This window comes from Mustela putorius, unplaced genomic scaffold, assembly GCF_011764305.1.
Source record: "Mustela putorius furo isolate JIRA1106 unplaced genomic scaffold, ASM1176430v1.1 tig00000765_pilon_pilon_pilon, whole genome shotgun sequence".
Taxonomy (NCBI): Eukaryota; Metazoa; Chordata; class Mammalia; order Carnivora; family Mustelidae; genus Mustela; species Mustela putorius.
The window spans coordinates 7,912,156-7,930,070 of NW_025421470.1; the positions used below are offsets into that span (position 1 = coordinate 7,912,156).

At 36.9% G+C, this 17,915-nt stretch overlaps 1 protein-coding gene across 2 annotated transcripts in view; it reads right to left on the minus strand.

Moving 5' to 3' along the window:
- Positions 1–17,915, minus strand: part of TTC3 (tetratricopeptide repeat domain 3) — a 130,063-nt gene that overhangs the window by 42,558 nt on the left and 69,590 nt on the right. For both annotated transcript variants that reach the window (XR_006607937.1, XM_045084512.1), the window contains exons 25-32: positions 17,277–17,341; positions 16,138–16,274; positions 13,873–14,199; positions 11,322–11,573; positions 8,057–8,103; positions 7,052–7,108; positions 6,007–6,080; positions 4,334–4,495 (exon numbers count right to left, since the gene is read on the minus strand). Coding sequence is in view for 1 of the 2 variants with exons in the window: in XM_045084512.1 (XP_044940447.1) it covers positions 4,334–4,495; positions 6,007–6,080; positions 7,052–7,108; positions 8,057–8,103; positions 11,322–11,573; positions 13,873–14,199; positions 16,138–16,274; positions 17,277–17,341 (1,121 nt within the window). In the remaining variant the exon portion in view is untranslated. The remainder of the gene's footprint in view (positions 1–4,333; positions 4,496–6,006; positions 6,081–7,051; positions 7,109–8,056; positions 8,104–11,321; positions 11,574–13,872; positions 14,200–16,137; positions 16,275–17,276; positions 17,342–17,915) is intronic.

Consider the following 17,915-nt stretch of genomic DNA (forward strand, 5'->3'; position numbering starts at 1 on the left):
GAAATCTCTAAAAGCAGAAGAGTCTGAAGGAGAATCCTCTTGCTGAGGGTTTTGGCTGATTGGTAGAATTTCGGCTCTACCACCTCTCTAAAGAGAGGAAACTTTCGGGGCGCCTGGGTGGCTCAGTGGGTTAAGCCGCTGCCTTCGGCTCAGGTCATGATCTCAGGGGCCTGAGATCGAGTCCCGCATCGGGCTCTCTGCTCAGCGGGGAACCTGCTTCCTCCTCTCTCTCTCTGCCTGCCTCTCTGCCTACTTGTGATCTCTCTCTGTCAAATAAATAAATAAAATCTTTAAAAAAAAAAAAAAAAGAGAGGAAACTTTCCATTAGGTCATGAATGGTGTATGTGTATTTACTCTCTGCTCTCCATGAAGAATACTAAAGAGAATCATTGAAAAATAAAGCTTTTCCACCTGGATTAAAACACTTAAATACAAAATGGCATAACTAAAAAACAGAGACTACATGCAAGGAAACCACTCTAAGTAATTTGACAATGAGCTTTTCAATAGCTAGCAAGGTAAATGCCAGTGAAGATCTGCTGTATATTACCAAGCAACTAATAAAAGTCATGTTCTTGAATAGTCAAGGATATGAAAAAATCCTCATTATGCATTTTGAGTGAAAAAGGTTATAACAAAGCTGAATTATAGTAAAATCACAGTTTATAAATTTTAAAACCTATGTTTTACACATCTACATTTTAAAAGCCTGAAAGAATATACACCAAAAATTAACTGTGGTTGTATCTGGGTAATAGAATTATTCATAATTTTTATTTTTCCTTTATTTAAAAAAAACTCCATAGTAATTTATATTATTAGTTTTACAATCAGAAAAAAATGTTTTCAAAGAAATAGAGCCTACATGTTTTTTCCATTAGCTAAGAAGCAATGCATTTTTCAAACACTGGAGTAGAACAAAATTTAATTTAACACGGGTCCCTAGCCCAAAGGAAAACGGTATTATAACCATATTGTGAATAAAATTTTTATAGTCACTATTATTTGAAATGCAACACAAAATGAATTTAATTCTATTTATACATCTTACTAGCCTTGAAAAATCATCTCTGTAAGACACACAGTAGGTCCAAAATACCATAAATATGATTTCTTAATAATCCACCCATCAATGCACATTTAACCGTGGTACTGGTGTGGCTATTTAGCAGACATGACAGAGGCCAAAGCTCTAAAGAAAGATGTTAGATGACAACTGAAATGATGGAGGTGACTCTGCGTCTGACAAGTTACACAAGATTCATCTCTCTCATCATGACCTGTTCTTGCTCAAAGTCTCAGACTCTGTACTTCAGGACCAGAGACAAAAACTAGATAAATAGCATGTGGCAGGAGTTTAAATTTTTTAAAAAAGCTAATTTTGCCAGAGATATTAATAGTTATGTATATATGCACATATAATTTCATAACTGGATGATGACCATCTGGAACGGTCATGGTTGGTCATCCTGCAGCGCTATTACCGTCACTGCCGGCACAGCAGCAACAGATAAGGATGGAGAAAACATTTCAGAAGGCACCCCCACCCTCCTACGCTAGGTGTGGTCCTCTGAAAAAATCACTGTTTTATACAAGCTCATGATTCTTATTTCAGAGTAATTTTATTTGCAGTACACTGTTACCTGACCAATGATCAATTCAGCTCTCCTGCTATTTGCAAGCGGCATAAAAGGACCGTATCTTTACTTTTTCTGCAATCTTCCACAGTGCTTAACTCAAAGTGGTTAAAAAACGCTGGCCAACAAATTAACAGCACTGATGAGGTGTTAGGAAAAGCTAAGTGCAGAATACTATCCATTGAAATTTTAATTTGCTTCAACTATCTAAAATCATAAAATATTGGAACTAGAAGGGCATTAGGTCAATTAAACACCAATCTTTCCAATCCCCTACTTCACCATGAAATACTTAAGATAAAGTTAAAGCAGTGATCCCAATATTCTTGATTCCCTAGTATTTTTTTTTTCTCTACATTCCTATCATAAAGAAAATTGTAGTAGTTTCATTTTTCTTTCTTTTCATCCACTGGCTCCTAAAAGAAATATTTATGTATTTTTTCTTTTTAAAGTTTTTGTTTGTTCACTTAAGTAATCTCTACACCCAGTATGGGGCTTGAACTCACAACCCCAAGATCAAGAGACATGTGCTCCTCTGACTGAGCCAGCCAGGAACCCCTGAAAAATAATCATTCTTAAGCCCATCATCATATGTCTACTTTTGAAAATTCAAAGAATCAACTGTTTTGAGGTGTAACTTCCTACAACTTCATGACTTTAAGTTCTACCTCAAAATACAAATCAGCTTATTTTTTTCCCTTAAGTTGTTTAACTCCTCTCACTTATAATAGTAATAAATCTTTAAGAAGCAAGGTCCTCAGAAAAACAGTTTAGCTTCAGTTCTGGATGTCTAAAGCAAAGCCTATCATACTTTAAGAAATAACTAGTGTAGCTTTAGAGTTGTTTGCATACGTCATCCAGGAGAGTTCTCTGGAAATATGACTTGTTCAGCATTTCAACTCTAAAGAAAAACCGTGAAGAGGAATCTACGAGCGTAACTAGACTGAAAAGAAATAATGCAGCCAGGGAAAATAGGAGGAATGACTAAATTATGGATGAGTGACATATTTTCCGAGAGAAGAGCTTTTAAATTAGTTTTTTATTGCAGGTCTTAGTCCTCAATTTCTTTTCTTTTCTTTTCTTTTTTTTTAAGATTTTATTTATTTGAGACAGAGAACATAAGCAGGTCGAAGGGCAGAGCTGGAGAGGGAGAAGCAGGCTCCCGCTGAGCAGGGAGCCCAACATGCGGCTTGATGTTGGAGCCTGATCCCAGGACCCTGAGATCAGGACCTGAGCTGAAGGCAGATGCTTAACCAACCGAGCGACCTAGATGCCCCTCAATTTCTCTTCTTTTTTTTTTTTTTAAAGATTTTATTTATTTATTTGACAGAGAGAGATCACAAGTAGGCAGAGAGGCAGGCAGAGAGAGAGAGGAGGAAGCAGGCTCCCCGCTGAGCAGAGAGCCCGATGTGGGACTCGATCCCAGGACCCTGAGATCATGACCTGAGCCGAAGGCAGCGGCTTAACCCACTGAGCCACCCAGGCGCCCCCAATTTCTCTTCTTAAGGAAGGTAGCAATGCCTTAATAGCAAGCTCTAAGCAGTTAATTGCTTCCTAGATTTTCCTGAACTCTTTACTCCATTATTTTATCCACCCCACTCAGACGTATTAACTTGTCACTGGACTTATGAGATGCAAAACATCCGCAGCCACCAACAAAGAAACAGTAAGATGAACTCATCATACTACTTGTCAAATGCGTAACTCCACCCTTATCCAAGAGAGATATGTTCCAAAACCACCAGGGATGCCTGAAACCACAGATAGTACTGAATCCTATTTATACTGTTTTGTTCCTACATATACATACCTATGATAAAGTTTAAGTTATAAATTAGGTGCAATAAAAAATTAATAGCACTAATAATAAAGTAAAACAGTTACAATAATATACTGTAATGAAAGCTATGTGAATGTGGTCTATCAAAATATCTTACTGCACTGTACTCACCATGATGGGGGATGATAAAATGTCTACATGACAAGATGAAGTGAGGTGAGTGATGTAGGCACTGTGATGCACTGTTAGGCTACAACGGACCTTCTGACAATATGTCAGAAGAAGGACCATCAGCTTCTAGAGACGACTGATGGCGGTAAGAGAAACCTTGGAAAGCGAAACTAAGGATAATGGAGGAGAACTATATGCCTTAGAATTCATGATAAAAGATTATGGCTAGGGGACCTGAGGGGCACCTGAATCAGTTAGGTTTCCAGCTCTTGGTTTCACCTCAGGTCATGATCTCACGGGTCATAAGAGCAAGCCCAGTGCCGAGTTCCACGCTCAGCCTGAAGATTCTCTCCCTTTGCACTCCCATCCATGCACATGTGTGTATACGTCTCTTTCTCTCTCAAATAAACAAATATATCTTTTAAAAAAACAATAACATTATGGCTAGAAACTCTTTAGGTCCTATCAGCATATACCAGATAAGTCTTTTAGAAAATATCTATATTAAGCAGCTCAAACTGACAAAAAACAGTAATTACTAAAATTCTAAAGTTAATAGTCAAAAACACTCAGTTAACTCTGTGTAATACCTGACAAAATCTGTAAAAGTACTTTTCTTCCCTAAGTTTGTGAGCCATAAAACGATTCCTTTAATAAGCACAATGGACACAAATCAAACAACTTGAGATCTTCAACTGGCAGCTTCAATATAAAATAATTTTTGCAGGAATGTTAAACTACTTACTCATACAGAGTTGAACATTTTTGTTTTGGGTTGATGTCCCACAGCTTCTTATTACGGACAACATATTCACTACTGTGCTGCTCATAGATAGCTTCAAATTCTTCTACATCTTGCCGAAGGTGGTCAGGTACCACAAATGGGCCTGCAGGATTTGAATTGCGTCTGTAGATAAAAAAACAATTTTATGAATCATAAATTTGTGAGGTTACCTAGATAATATTCCAATTTTATACAATTTATAATTTATAATGTAACATGTAAAATATAAATTTTACAATGCAAAAAAAACACTACGAGAGAATTCAATGTGGAAAAGTTACCCTTCCACAAATACATATATATGCCTGACTGCTGAGTAAGCACTTTTAACTAAGTACCAACCTGGTCCCAAGAGCAAATTTTTTGAAACTCCCATTTTTAGAAGTATAATGTTACATTAATTGTAACTTGTTAAAGAGAAAAATGAAAGATTTTATTATAACTGCTATTAAGTCAAAATGAGATTGAGACACTTAATAATAAAAAGAATTTTCTAAAATATAAGATTCTAGCACTCTAAAAAGATGCGGTAGTTTCAGTGTGAATTCTAAAACCAGGTTTTAATGGCTTTAATTCCTTGGCTCTGTTATTTACAAGCTTCAGGTTCTTGGGCACATCACTCAATTGTACCATTCAACTATACTGTGCATGACAGGTCTCCTTATCTGTAAAATGGACATAGTAACAGTACTTACCTCTAACGGTGGAAGAGTGGATTCAATGAGTTTATATATGTAAAGCCAAAGGAACAGCACCTGGTATATAAGTGCTATCTAAGTATAGGCTATTACTATTTTAATTTAAAATAATTCTTCCATTTAAAAAATCCATGAAAATGACTGTGGGAAAGCAGCTGTTTTGACAACTTCTTTAAGAAATGTGGAAAAAAAATGTGGGTTTCTAGTCCCTAAAGGAATGACATAAAAAGGTCACTGCTACTCACTACTTTTATTTCTTCATGTGTCTGTTCGTTTCCTGAAAACTCAGTTTCAACAACCAGACGTAACTGAAAACTGGTCACATCTAAGGCTAAACCACACATCATGTACTACTTCTGGAACAACTTCCTCTCTCCTACTATAGCAAATATGCTACTGATTACCAATAGGACATTTTTTTCACTGAATATTTTAAGGACTATTTTCTAGAATTTTCCCACAGTATCTTACACACAGTAAGTTCTCAAACTGATCTAATGAATGTCATTAGTCCAGTGGTTTTAATGTAGTATGAATTCTTTTTTTTTTTTTTAAAGATTTTATTTATTTATTTGACAGAGAGAAATCACAAGTAGATGGAGAGGCAGGCACAGAGAGGAAGGGAAGCAGGCTCCCTGCTGAGCAGAGAGCCCGATGCGGGACTCGATCCCAAGACCCTGAGATCATGACCTGAGCCGAAGGCAGTGGCTTAACCCACTGAGCCACCCACGTGCCCCTGTATGAATTCTTAATGCAGACAAGCCACGCCATTAATTCAACCAAGATGGATCACACCAGGTTGTCATAACAGATGCACATCTTTATACAGTGAAGTTAGGGAAATAAAACACAAGTTTAATTTATTTTAAATTAACATGACTTGCTAAGTCAAAACATTTGAATTAAAATGAAGCAAAAATTTTTAATTGTACTTACTTATGATCTTCACCTGAAGTGACAGTCTCATTATTTGTTGTTACTGAAGCTGTTCCAGACCCCACTAACATAGGCTGGTTTAAAAGAAAAATGAAAATGACTTTCCACTTTAGAACTCTATTAAAAAAATTAGTATTAAAACCAAATGCTTATATAAATATGCACGCAAACTGCCAATATATGACTTAACTAAATTTTTTTTTTAAAAGATTTTATTTATTTATTTGACAGAGAGAAACCACAAGCAGGCAGAGAGGCAGGCAGAGAGAGAGAGAGAGGAGGAAGCAGGCTCCCCGCTGAGCAGAGAGTCGGATGCGGGACTCGATCCCACGACCCTGAGATCATGACCTGAGCCGAAGGCAGCGGCTTAACCCACTGAGCCACCCAGGCACCCCTGATTTAACTAAATTTTTCTTGTGTACAGGAACACATAGTAATAAAAGTTACAACAGCCATAAATAAGCCCAAATTAACATTCACGTAGTATTCAATGCTCTGAAAAAATTTTAAGTCAAAGATAAAAAGGCAAGTCTTTTTTTTTTTAAATATTTTTATGTATTTATTTGACAGAGAGAGACCCAGCGAGAGAGGGAACACAAGCACGGGAGCTGCAGTGAGGGAAAAGCAGGGCTCGCACCAAGCAGGGAGCCCAATGCAGGGCCCGATCCCAGGACTCTGGGATCATGACCTGAGCCGAAGGTAGACACCCAACAACTGAGCCACCCAGGTGCCCCTCCTTTTTATTTTTTTTTTTTTTAAAAGGCAAGTTTTAGTGGAACTTACAAACAGCTGCTCTCATCCTCCCCTAATATTTGTTCCCAGTCTCAACTCCTGTCCCCCTGAGCCCCCACATATACGACAGCCAAGGAGAACCCACCATAAGATAAACATCACCCTATTTATCTCATGGGCTTGGCATGAATTTTAGATTAAATCTTTAAAAAAAGTCTTTCTCTATAAAATGCTTCAAAATATCCCCCCAAATTGGTTAATTCTAATTTATATATTCAATTATTTTATACAAGAATTGATACAGAAAATATACCTTTAAATCTTTTGGCTTCTTTTTCTTGCCTTTATTTTTTATCTTGGAAGAATTAAACTGGAAAAATGGGAGGAAAAAAACAATGAAAACTCAAATAGCAGAATTACAAAGCTCACAATAAAGATATCATAGTGTTTTAGCCACAAGTTGAATATATATAAAATAACAAAAATACTGAACAAAAATAACATTTAGTATGTTAGTGCTAGTGTTATGATCTATAACAGAAAGAAAGAGAATGCTCAATGAGGACTATAACTAAAACTGCCCCAACATTTTAAACTCATTTTTAAGAAAATTTATGTTATTTTAAGCAATTAATCAGTCTTTTAGAGTAACTCCAGTTATATGCTACTAGCATTTTAATGACATTCCTTTTACTAAGCTAAACTAGACACTCTATAGCAGGCTAAACCTTGGGGGCAGGGTGGACTTAGAAGACATTCAACTTCCCATGCTGTGTTAGCTGTGTTTCCATACTTACCTGGGCAGTATTTAACAGCAGATTAAGACAAAATTTCAAGTACAGATGACCTGATACTAAAATTCAGTAAACAAGCATCTTTCTGTCTGAAAACTGCCACAACCTACTAAGAAAAACTCTGTGATTATTTTAATTTGAACTCAGTTTGGAGCCATTCAAAAGAAAGTCTCTTTACTTTCCTTACACTGCAAAACATTAAAATTTTAATCATTACAGATAGATTTTCATTTTTATGCCAGGAGAAGACCAAACAACTCCTTCCCTATTTCTGAAATTAACATTTATTAGTTGCAAAACTTTATGGACACTTTCTAATTTAAGCCCCTAAGTTTGCTGTCACTCTAATTCTAAGAGGAAGACTGGTATTAACTTTCTAATAAATGAGCATACATCAGCCAGAAATCCTCCAGATTTGGTTCTAGAACGCCACTGTGATGTAAATAAACACTGGCTTGGGTACTCCTCTCTTCTTTGGCTAACACAAATTAGCATACTACAGTTAAAGGAATCAAGTAACTTACCAGTACATCACCACTGTCTTGTTTCCTTAACACAGTGCAGCGGCTATCTGTAGAAAAATACCGATGATTTGTGAGAAAATGGAAGTTTGCAGTGCCAAACAACACATTAAGCCTTAAAGAGAACCATCCCAGATACTACTATCATCAACTGTATTCTACTCCTTATTTGGCTTTGACACTAATTTAGTTTAGAAACCAAGAGCAAAATGGCCCATTAAAAAGAAACGAACCACAAAGAACCACAAAATGTGAATCCAATTCAGTACGATTTGAGTGCTTTCTAGGGATCAAACTCTATGCCAGGTGCCGGGAATACAGAAATGCAGAAATAGTCCCTGCCACAAATAAGCTTGTGTCCTAAGGTGTATTGTGCAACATACACTAACAGGTAAACACCTGTAACCCAGTGTGCTACGTGCCTCAATAAATACAATGGAAACAAAACTAATGAAATAATAGAGTTTTCAAGGATAAAGGCCCAAGGAGAGGTCAGGAAGAGCTTGGTGGGGGAAGGCTATATTAAAGTGAGACTTGAACAGGCAAATGAGTAGGACAGGGCTGGAGGAAATGCCTGAGGAAAGACACAGGCAGGAAAGCACAAGAAGGGTTGCACACCTTCAAGAAATGAGATGCATGTATAGAGGGCAGATGGGGAGAGTAATGATAAACCCAGACAGATGATGTGTAGGCAAAACGAAGCAAGTGTTTAACAAAATCATTACACAATCAGATTTTCTAGAAAAGTCACTAGTGGCAATATAAAGAGGAAGATCTGGAGTGAAAGGTCTGGAGGCAAAGAGACCAGTTTGGAGGCTACCAGGATGGTCTAATGATGGAAATATTACTAAGGCTCTGATGTAAGGAAGTGGAGAGGGACAGGAAAGGACAGATCAAAGATAAAGCTTACTGGAACTGGTAACAAACTAGACATGGGGTAATAGAAAAAAGGAAGAAGTGAGATTAATTTCAGGGTTTCCTGCTTAGATACAAGACATAGAACAATATTACTAAGAATAATTTAGGAAAAATAGATCTCCAGGGATAATAGTAAGTGGGTTCAGCCACACTGCCCTGAAGGGGCCTTTTAGCTGTCTACAAATCAATACCAACAGGAAAATAGTATGCAGAGTTGAAGAGAGGTTGGAATTCCAACAAATTATCATAGCATTGGTGACATTATTGAATACTTTCATTTACAAGACCAGTGGATTCCGAAAAGTTTTAAGAAATATAATCATCCCTTTAAATGAAATGAGATAAAACTGAAACTATCTGGGGGACGCCTGGGTGGCTCAGTTGGTTAAGCAGCTGCCTTCGGCTCAGGTCATGATCCCAGCGTCCTGGGATCGAGTCCCACATCGGGCTCCTTGCTCCGCAGGGAGCCTGCTTCTCCCTCTGACTCTGCCTTCCACTCTGTCTGCCTATGCTCGCTCTCGCTCGCTCTCTCTCTGACAAATAAATAAATAAAATCTTAAAAAAAAAAAAAAAAAAACTGAAACTATCTGGGATAAAAGTGAGAAGCAAAGCTACTGGAGGAGAAAATCTGTTGGAATGGCCAGTCATTTGGCTGGTGGCTTCTGACTCTATGACTAAAAGCAGAGGAATAGTCATAGCCAGATGGACTACATTGTTAGGGTACAAAAAAAAAAAAAAGTGCACACTAAGAGGGTGTCCTTTTTAGTTATTTTTGTTGTGTGATCCAAGCATCAGGTTTTATAAGCTCAATCACCAAACAGCATTTTATTACCAGTAGCAGCAAACTGATGGCAATAAATGCAGGCTATCAAGTAATATGTTGCCTCTAGTCACAAAGCCATCTATATTTGAATGTGCTCCTTCCTAAGAACCACAACAAAAGCAATCTTTTTAGTTCCTTTTACATATGAACTTTATAATGTATGATACTTTTGTACAGGGCCAGATCTTTTAATGTGCCCTTTAAAAAAAAGAGCATGAAATTTAAAAGTCTAACTCCTGACAGTCAGTAAATCAGATGCTGAGGAATGAGGAAGGAAAAGTAGGGAAGGGGGGTATCATAAGACACACATGTAGTACCAAAGATAAGAAGTTAAAATCAGGGGCGCCTGCGTGGCTCAGTGGGTTAAAGCCTCTGCCTTCAGCTCAGGTCATGATCCCAGGGTCCTGTGATCGAGCCCTATATCAGGCTCTGTGCTTAGTGGGGAGCCTGCTTCCTCCTCTCTCTCTGCCTGGCTCTCTGCCTACTTGTGATCTCTGTCAAATAAATAAATAAATTTTTTTAAAAAAGTTAAAATCAATTTAGAATCTAAGAATATCAGAATTTTGAAGCAAAATGGGACTACATAGACCACGGGCTCCAAATCCTATCATTCAATGATAAAGAAACTAAGATCCAAGAGAAGCTAAGGAATTAACTACTAGTCATCCTATTCTGCTCAACTGGACTCCATGCAGCTACCCAAACATGTACCCAACTCCTCTCGACCCCATGTCTCTTAAGTCCAATGTTCAGCTACCTGACTACACTCACATTCACAGCTCCGACTCAAGCTCTGCACCAAGGCTTCACCTTCCCAAGGAAGAACACTAATGCCTGATCCTCCATTTCAACCACCAGCACCTTTCGGGTCCTCTCTTACTGAGCTTATGTCCACATTATAGTTATTCGTATATTCATCTCATTCCCTTTTCTACGATATAAGGTCCTTAAGGGCAGGAACTAGCATAAGCATTTCTGAGTTAACACCCAGCTTGGGCAGGAACCTTAAAGCAGTAGTAAAAACAAGGTTTTTAGTGAACTGAATGAGAGAAGAAGCTGGGCCACAGCCTACTTTCCTGACTCCCCATTCTAAGTTCTTCCCACTACAACAGCTATGCTATTTCTAGATTCTGCAAACATCACCTCCTCTGCAGGGCAATGTTTTCTTGAAGGTTACAATTTAAACCATTCACTGATAAATTCTGTCCATTTAATAAACAACCTTTGCCATGATACTGTCAATGTATCTAAGATGAGAAGAGCAGGTATCTTATCAGTGTAACACACCCATCTGAGCATCCCTACCAAACTTAGCTCAACAGAGTAAAAACATGACATCTAAAAAATAAATAAATAAAATTTAAAAAATTTTTTAAAAATCACTATTCTTCATCACTTACTTCCCCAAATAAGCAGGCTATACCATAATAATTCTATTTTGTCAAGTAGTAAATAAGCTAGGTTCTTCACAGATTTGTTTTCCCTGTCAGACCAGATATAATATATATTGAAACTCAGCCCACATACCCATTATGTCAAAGAACTCGTCTAGAGCATTATGCAGCGCCGGGAACTTGTCTCTGTGCTCTTCTAGCAGCCATATTAAACACCGCGCTTCCTTCAGTGATGTTGGCTCACAAAAGTAATCAAGTTGCTTTCCTTCTATAGAGGCTAGTTTATGACCATATTTCTCGTTCCAGAGAAAAGTCATGATGCTAAAATCAAGCTCCTTAAGAGATGCTCCATAACGAGAAAAAAAAGGTCCTGTGGCATCTAAACCTGTAATGAAAACAAAACCCAAATCAGAAAAAGGAAAAATCATTTAACATAAAATCACATTCAATCTTACATCTCTGAAAGCAGTTCGGTTATATCTTGCCGAGATTTTCAGTGAAAACACATGCCTGAATACAAGCTTGTTCAAGCTACTTTGCACTCTAGGAATACCACTTAACACTGACATGCTAATTACAATAGTTCTTATCTATTAGTTGAATAAGGTGGGCCAAAGCCACCTTACAGAATTGTTCATATATTACAAGTTCCTATGGTCATTTTTATTAGACTTCAGCAATGAAAACAAGGCATTAAATTCCTATAAAATTATTACAACTTTTTTACTAATTCAAAATGATTTTTATCCTAATTAGTACAAACTAGCAAGTCTTTTCTACATATATTCTGTAGTAACAATAAAATGGAAATTCTTCACAAGTGCCTTTAAAACAGGAAAGGGGTAAACAAACCACCCTTCCAACACCTCCATTTAATGGCTCCTTACCCTCCTCCAAAAATCAGAATGGTCACTATTCCCACTTTTATTCCACCTTCTAACAATCAGAAAAAGAAGCAGCTGCAACCTCATACCACTCTTCCGAAGGGATGATGTGCCCCTACCCTTACTAACACAGCCTCCAAAAGGCAAAGACCAGTTTGGTCTATCTTCCCACCAATCTCGAACACAGCACCACTTGCCTCTTATGTCAGCCAGTTTCTCAGCATATGAAGCGGACTGCTGAGTCAGAGCTACCCTGGATGGGTTTCCTCCAAATGAAACAGTTACCTTACAGACTTCATGCTGCATGAAAAAATGTGCTCACTGAAGGGAAGGCAAGAGGTCACATCTACAATTAAAATGTTGGCTCTCCCCACACCCCACATATAAATTGACCTCTCATGATAAAGAAACACATGATGTGACCCTACAGTATATATTTTTCATTGAGAAGGAAACAAAATTCCAGGAATTGGAAATTATTTGCCTTTAATAAATAAATATGAGCTTTACATCAGGGATATAGCATAACCTTACTAATCAACATGGTTGAGGTCATTTTAGAGCTTTTTAAAATAAAAACTGCATTAAAATAATGTGTATATACTTATTAAAATGCCTTTAATCTTCAGAATAAATGTGCATTATATCAAAAGGACACATTAACATTTCCATCAGTGAGCTAGAAGTCTCAAATGCTACCATACACTGAAAGAACAGTGGCAGGCACTCTTGCGTGGGTAAGCATAACCAGAAAGCTTCCTTCTCCTGAATCTATCTTCCAAAGTAGAATAAAGTGAAAAATAACATCATAATTTACTTATTTGATTGTTAACAGGTGCACATGACAACCTTATCACTTACAAGTAACATTCTGGGACCAGAAACCCATGCAGACCTATGCTCAAAGCAGCAGCACTTAGCTATCAACTATGCCGAGCTTCCTGCTATCTTACTTTGTTTCCACTGACAGAAACTTATCAATATATTCTCTGAAACTCTAGAATTCTAAGGGTTCCATGTCCCTAAAAATTCCAGCAGATGGGGGTGACCTGCAGAGGCCTGGCATCCCACTCTTTGGACTGCTCCTCTGTGGCTCCCGCTGGCCTTGGATCCAACAGCTGCCAAATGAATCACCTCTCTGAGGCCAGTTACCCCCAAAGTCACCAAGACAAACAGTGCCCTGGTAGGTACCCAGAGAAATCTCAAGGTAGCATTCAACCACAACTCTAGCTGCAGCTGCTTTCTGCCCCGCATGGCCTTGGGCAAAGAGCCTGCTTGTGGGGAGAGGAAGGTCTTCCTCCACCAAATCAGGAAAATCAGGAACAGCAGCAGAGTTTTAAAATCCTGTGATCTAACCTCGGGAGTATTTTTCTCACAATCCTTAGATACAGATTTGCTTTCAGTGATCCTAAGCAATTAGATCCACCCACTCTTCCTCTTGTTTTCTAAGGAATCTGACTAGAAGTGATGATCACAGAGGGCAATCAGTCACCTCCAGGGGGCTCCCCCATAATCTGCCTAACACTGACTTCGTTTAAACATTTACAAATAGTTTAGCAAAATACAGGACCTGGATCTTCTGACTAAACTTTATTGTGTTTACACCTTTTGAAAGTGTACTGTAACCTATTGATAAAATAACTTAAATTGTGAGTTGGAAGGGAATAATATTTTTAACCATAAAAATTTGTGATCCTACATTTTAAAAAAATCATAAATGATGACAGAAAATGAAAAAGCGATCAGAGGCCGATGTCCACCCCTCCTACTAAGCAGCAGCTCTAGAGCTCAGTGGCATACCAAAGCTGTTAAGTTTCTGGATCCAAGCGGCTAATTTTGGTTCCACTTCTTTAAGCTCGCTCAAAACATGCAGAAATATCCTGGTCTTTACTCTATTCTTTTCTTGAATCAAGTGACGAATGACATAGTCCACTGCTTCATTTAGAAAATTTCTGCTAGAAAAACAAGTTGTATAGTCTTCTGTGCTTAAAACCTTCCAAGAAAGCAATTCTTTGAGAAGCTTGGAAGTGTTCAGAATGCCAGATTTTATCTTGTCAGCATATTGCTTTATGCACTGCAGAATTCTGTCATCAAGGAACTGGCAACTCTGAACGTTGTCTGCAGTTTCTAAGGATAAATAAAAGTGTGTTAAAGTGAGCAATGGATCAATCTGCAAAGATATAAACTGAGAAGAGAAATAATATAGCACTACATAATAATATAAAATATGCTTCAGAGGGATTCTTCATGTTTTAAATAAACTCAAGAAATTTTAAATTTGGAATATACTTAATAATACCTTTGAAAACATATGAAAGTTCACATTAAATCAAACATATCAAAAGTACCTTATCTCCTTCACTCTACAGCACTCATGTAACATCTAAAAACTTAGTTCTTCTAAAATAAGGTTCAACAATCCTAACCCAGCCTCATCACTACCTATTCTTTATATTTAGTAACTATGTTTAATCATTAAGAATGCAAAGGGTTGGGGAGCCTCGGTGGCTCTGTCTTTAAGCATCTGCCTTCCACTCAGGTCATGATCGTGGGGTCCTGGGTTCGAGCCCCACATCCAGCTCCCTGCTTGGCGGGAAGGCTGCTCCTCTCTCTCCCACTCCCCCTGCTTGTGTTCCCTCTTTCACTGTGTCTCTGTCAAATAAATAAATAAAATCTTTAAAAAAAACCCCAAAAAGACTGCCAAAGGGTTTTTTTCTAGAGTTGAAAGGGTCATTTATTTATGAATTCAATTAATATTTGGTAGTTATTGTTAATGTTATTCATCTTACTGTTGGATCCTAAACCTTAGGTTCCCATGGAGATGTTAACTCCAGGCTGGAAAATCTCTCAGAAGTTCATCTTTGCAACCCATGCATCTCCCTAATGGATTGCCATTTAGCCTCTTGAAGCGTCCAAAATTTAAAAAAAAAATAAACATTCACTGGAGACTTCTATAGTAGGAAGGATAATATTGACTGATTTGTGAAGCATTAATGGAATACTAAATAAAAAATAAAAACAAGAGGAAGTGTTTCATTTTGGTAACAGCCGTCACAGAAAACGAGAAAGAATAACTTCAACTGAAAACTGAAAGTACTCCTGAGGATGTAATGTCCAGCCCGGTGACTACAGTTAATACTACTATATTGTGGGGCACCTGGGTGGCTCAGTTGGTTGGTTAAGGGTCTGACTCTTGATCTCAGCGTCATGAGTTCAAGTCCTGCACTGGGCCCCATGCTAGGTGTGGAGCCTACTTAAAAATAATAAATAATAATACTGTACTGCATATTTCAAAGCAGCTTGAAGAGTAAATCTTGAAAGTTCCTGTCATAAGAAAACAAATTCTGTAACTATGCATTGTAATGGATGTTAACTGGACTTACTATAGTGATAATTTTGCGATATATACGAATATACAATATATACATTATGTTGTACATCTTAAACTCATGTAATATTATGTCCTTTATTCCTCAACTTAAAAAAAAAAAAAAACAACTCTTAATTAAGAAGTAAATATGCTCACAGGGACAGTGTAATCACATTCCCATGGTGATCAGGGAATAATAACAAGACAAACATAAAACAGAAGGCCGGGTTAGGTAATCCCTACAGCACTTTTTATGAACTGCTTCTTTATTTGAACTCAGCATTATTTCAGATAATTAGTAGCTAATTCATGTTCAGTGTTTTAGAATCTAACTCTGCACAGTGGAGTTCACAGAACACTATCAAACATGCAATATGCACGTCAGCTATTATTTCCATCTTCACTGCAGTGATGAGGAAGCAAGTGATGAGATCTTGCCCCATGTTAGCTTACTGCTATCCCTGTGTCTGAAGATTTAGAATCCCTGTGTATGTCCTGCTTCCAAATACAGTGCTCTTTACACCAACCTCTCCCCATCTCAGAGCAACACAAGAAAGTAGCGGTACTAAAATACAAATTGAAATCTAAATTTAAATTCAGTAACAATTAATATAATCCCCAATAAGATGGATATTTGTGTTTATACTTTTAAGCAAGAGGATATTACTTTCACCATGCCTCTGACTTTAGCATACCTTTCTGCTCTTCAGTTTTGGGGGGATTACTTTCTCTTAAGTCCTCTTCCATTCTTTCTTGTGCTAATTTTTTTGCTTCTTTTTTTTGGATCTTTCTCTTCAATTTTTTGTCTTCTTTCAGTCTTAGCTTCTCTAGACTGTTAAGAATTTACAATTAGTGATAATTTGCCTTTGTTATAAACTCAGTCAACTATCTGCCCATTACAGAAACCATCCTCCCAAGTAGTAAGCTCAAAGTTTCCCTTTTAATACAGAACTTGGTCTGCATCTTCTCCTTAATATAAAAAATTTGTTGACATGTTCAATTAAAATTAGGGTACTTATTTCATGAAAGCAAGAACTCAGTGACTGAGTAACTCATAATTAAGGGTGGCATGCACACATTGTACAAATGTTATTTCCATGTAGGTAAGTTACTGCTTAGGGTATATAAAAATAGTATAAATTATCCTGCAAGATAATATACATGTACACTCATTTCAAAGAAAGATCACACAGTAAAATATTATTTCACATCGCAATAATGGCCCACAACACTGGAATTTGCTTGATATGGTTTACAATGAATTCCCTTCAACAAATAATTCCGTTCATCTTTTCTTTTGTTTTTCTTGGTCACAAAGATGAAAAAAATCACTTCTTGGAATGGAGGACAAGAAGCAAGACCAAAAAGGAGGAGGGGAAAAAAAGGACTGGAATTATTTGATCTAAACAATAACATATACAAGTGAATATTTTTTACAGTATATTGAGTTAAGTCATTGGTTCAAAAATGTTTTCTGAAGAGAGATTAAAAAAGAAAAATGCTTTTGGAATTAAAGTTTAAACAACTGAGAGCTAATTGTATCAATTTTATCTAAATGCCAAAGCTATTAATCAACATGTCATTTCACAGCATCAAATGTCATAATTTTACTTAAAAATTCAACCACCAAATAATACTTATTCAAGCTTTTAGTATTTAACCATAGGCTTATTCTCTTTAAGTTTTAAATATCCATAAAACTCATTTAAACACCATTTATTTGAATAAGTACATACAGCCATTTAAAAAAATAATATAATTTAGAAATCTGCATTTATAGAAGTATATTCTAATAGACATGATTAAACTACTGATTGATAGTTAAAAATCTTACCTAGAACATTTCTGCTTCAGAATAGGTCTTGGAGGAACCTTTTCCTTTATGACCTTGTGTTCGAACTTTAAACAAAACAAAGACATCTAAAATTTGTCTCATACTCTCATGACATAAAGCACAAAACCATAAATAACAGTTCAGAAGCACACACAGCCAATGTTCAATTTGATATAGAACAAGGATGATGTTCTGACCCAGACAAAAGCCCAGAAAAGTTTAGCAAAACAATTTACTGAAAAGAAGAACAAAAGAGTAAACATACTTTCGGAAGCTCAAAAAAAAAAAAAAAATATATATATATATATGAAGAGTAACCAGATCAAATAAACTGCAAATACCTTTAGAACAACCCACTCCTAATACTCCCATATAGTGAAGTGAAAGGTAATCCTTCAAAACATCCTCTCCCCTCCCTAAGAACTCCACCCTCATTAATACCCAAAAATTTACTGAGGGTTAAGAAAACAAGATTATCAAAAAGAACAAAAACCATGAAACTAAAATGTAAAAGGTATCCTCTTTGAGGAAATGAAAGAATTTGAGAATCCTTCATTGCAAAGATACATTCTGACATCCTAGTATTTCTTACATTTTCTTAAATTAAGGAACACTTCTCCTAGATAACACAAGATCCAA